Genomic DNA, 2,930 nt, shown 5'->3' on the forward strand with positions numbered 1-2,930 from the left:
CGATGTCCAGTTTGCTACCTCCAATTCCAACCTCCTCCCAGTCCAGAAGCCCAGCTCTGCAGTCTCAGGGGGCTCTCAGAGGAGTCTCGGTTCTCAGATAGAAGGCAGCCTCGGCCCCTCACCCGCAGACAGCAACAGCAGCCGAGTGGTTTCTCCCTTTGCCAAAATCAAGAGCTCAATGGTGCAGGTGGCCAGTCTCACCCAGGCAGGTCTCACCCAAGGGATCAGCTTTGCTGTGGCAAAGGTACAGAAGAGTCCTGAACCAGATACTGTCAACGAGGTCCAAGCCAGTGAGCTAAAGGCAATGTTTACACAGTGCCAGACCAGGATCATTCAGATCTAGTGCTTTCTTTGTAGCAGTACCATGTGTTGTACCTCCCCGTATGGTAGCATTAGCAAACTCGTGCACATGTAGTCACCACTCGGCCAAGAAATGCACCCTTACATTGAACCTTTAATTAAAGTGGCCCATGATGGTGACTGCTGTACAGAATTGACACATTTAGCTGTACATGACAATGACCATGTTTACATGTATATAAATGTGGATTCACTCTTGGGAAACAACTCTCTTTTACTTCATGCCCCATTTGGCATCTAGTCCTACACATGAGTACACGTGTTGAAGTGTAGCCTAGAGGTTACCTACAGCAAAACGCAATAGTATGTGGTAGGCCCCGTTTTACACAGTAATTAACTTGAAGACTGTGTTTTTTTTTTTTTTTGCAGAATTCCACCATATGTAATACATTCTTCTCCTTTTAAAATAATCACTTTAAGGAATTGGATTATTAAAAATAGGTGTGCTTTGAAAACCTAGCCGTCATAAACAGTTAACAATGAGAACTTTTATATTTTGTTTGATTTTTTTAAAACCTAAAACATCAACAGTGATCCAGAAAACTATTTTTCCCTGTGGGGACAAACATGAAGAGGCTGTTCTTAGTCTAGTAAGAATTTAATGCATTGGCTTTAATAACAATTTAATCACATTGGCTTCATATTTTTAATTAGTAGACCTGAGATCAAACTCTCAGTTTGTCCCTGGTGAGACAAAAATACATTACATATACATAATGCACATATGTGTTAAAAAATAAGCAAATGAATGGTTATTATCAAGAGAAATAGGTTGGTCTGAAAAGTTTTTAAGAACGTTCATACTGGTGGATTCGTGCCAGTAAACGTATTCTTGCTCTGTGGGTGATTACCCACAATGCTTACTTGTGAGGGTGGAAGACAACAACTGGTATTTGACCATAGAACGTCCAAATCTGAACCTGCTGTACAGGGAGTCACTGGTGGTTGTGTGACAACAACAACCTTTAGTTTGTCACTGTCACAGCTGTTAAGTCTGACCAAATATCTAAAGTGATTTCCAAAGGATAAATGTGTGTTACCTTTGTGTAGTTATTAGAACAGAAACTAGGCAGGGAAATCCTTACCTAGTAAAGCTAATGTAACATCAGCATTGTCGAGTGTAATTTAACGAGCTCCACTGTTATAGACACACGTATATCATGGTTGTTGATATGTACAGTACGTATCGTCTGTTTTACATTTTCTCTGAGTAGCACCTTCCCCTCATCTGTATACGATGAGGTACGGCTTAATAGGTTTGAAGAGGTTTCCGTGTTGGGTTTTGAAATCACAGCTGAGAACAGACACCGACACTAATCACGACAACTGCTGTTTGGAAATTGGAATTATTCAGTGGAAATATTCCACTGAAAGAACTGGACTTCTAAAATGGTTTGATCAAACAACTCGGGTTTGTTTGAACTGAGTCTTAAGCCAGCGTTGTATATTGATGTTTGCATGTTTGATAATAGATGGGAGAGTAGCAGTTTTGTAGATGCAGTTGCACCAACTTATTAGAAACACTGACGCTTTATGCACTCCCCAAACTGCGAGTATATTTGCCTTAACAGGGAATAGAAGTGGTTTTATATATACGTATAAATAAATAAATATATATATCTATACATGTCAGGTATTTATGGCAAATCTACCTTTTTAAGTCAATTATGGTGTGTTACATTTTGGTGTACTGTATACAAATGTATGTTCAGGGTTGCTGTATGTCATTATGCTTTATCTTGGGATATTTCATTTGTAGAATGAGAAGATGTAGATTGACTTGCCGGGTTATAAGACTGGAAAAACTATTAACGCTAACATTTTCCAGTTCTAAAGTTGTTTTTACTGTAAGATGCTATCTCTGTGGTTTTTTGTGACGCCACTCTCAGTTTCTGTATAGTTTTGTTCAAATGAATAAGACCGTTTCTTTAAACTCCAACTCTGAGACGTTGGTGCATTTCCTATTTAGTTCCATTTAACTACCAAATATGTCACGTCTAAATCCAAACATTTTGTTGTACACATTGTGATTAAGACTAAAAGAACTGTATAAAGTAGGAGCTTTGATCTGTTGAGAGCCAGTTCAGTCAAGTAGAGAAGCGAAAGGCTGTTGTTCCAGATCATCAAGTTGTCGGTTAGAAGAAAAAAAAATCCATACTTGTTGGCAAACACTAAACAGCTGTTATAACAGTAATTTCTGAGAGCATTCCATTGTTTACTGTACCCTACAATTCTTAAAATAGAATTGCAAATGCTATGCAACATGGACCTAATCAAACAATAGTAAGTCTTTGTACAGGTAGCCATATACTGTACCTTATCTGTACTGTACCTAGTCCATATCATTTCTGACTGCTGTCCAAACCGTAGGCATGTGAAGGGGTAGAAGGCAGCTGCTATTAGGTGATGTCTGTCAGGTTCGTCATGTTCAGGGATCTGCTGGAGTTGGACACACAATGACAAATTTAAATACTCACAGTGGTGACTCAACAAGAACAGGTTAATGTTGCATAAAACCTGCCATGATATTTTGAGCATTTCTGCAAAAAACTTAAGATTTTTTGCAGAAA

The 2,930-nt window shown here is 38.8% G+C and overlaps 2 protein-coding genes across 6 annotated transcripts in view; one reads left to right on the plus strand and one right to left on the minus strand.

Annotated features, from left to right (window-relative positions):
* Positions 1-2,351, plus strand: part of inpp5f (inositol polyphosphate-5-phosphatase F) — a 12,817-nt gene extending 10,466 nt beyond the window's left edge. The window contains 1 exon segment of the mRNA XM_008322113.3: positions 1-2,351. This exon segment is cut by the window's left edge and continues 35 nt beyond it. Coding sequence (XP_008320335.2) covers positions 1-343 — 343 coding nt within the window. The 3' untranslated portion in view covers positions 344-2,351.
* mcmbp (minichromosome maintenance complex binding protein) overlaps positions 1-2,930 on the minus strand; it is an 18,219-nt gene that overhangs the window by 6,786 nt on the left and 8,503 nt on the right. The window contains exons 16-17 of one of the 5 annotated variants that reach the window (XR_003051396.1): positions 2,677-2,799; positions 98-233 (exon numbers count right to left, since the gene is read on the minus strand). Coding sequence is in view for 1 of the 5 variants with exons in the window: in XM_025061197.1 (XP_024916965.1) it covers positions 2,760-2,799 (40 nt within the window). In the remaining 4 variants the exon portion in view is untranslated. Of the gene's footprint in view, positions 1-97; positions 234-710; positions 2,800-2,930 lie in introns of those variants that run through there. The other 4 variants (XR_003051397.1, XR_003051395.1, XR_003051394.1 and 1 more) reach the window with 4 other exon arrangements.

This window comes from Cynoglossus semilaevis, chromosome 12 (genome assembly GCF_000523025.1).
Source record: "Cynoglossus semilaevis isolate Cse_v1.0 chromosome 12, Cse_v1.0, whole genome shotgun sequence".
NCBI classification, from domain to species: Eukaryota; Metazoa; Chordata; class Actinopteri; order Pleuronectiformes; family Cynoglossidae; genus Cynoglossus; species Cynoglossus semilaevis.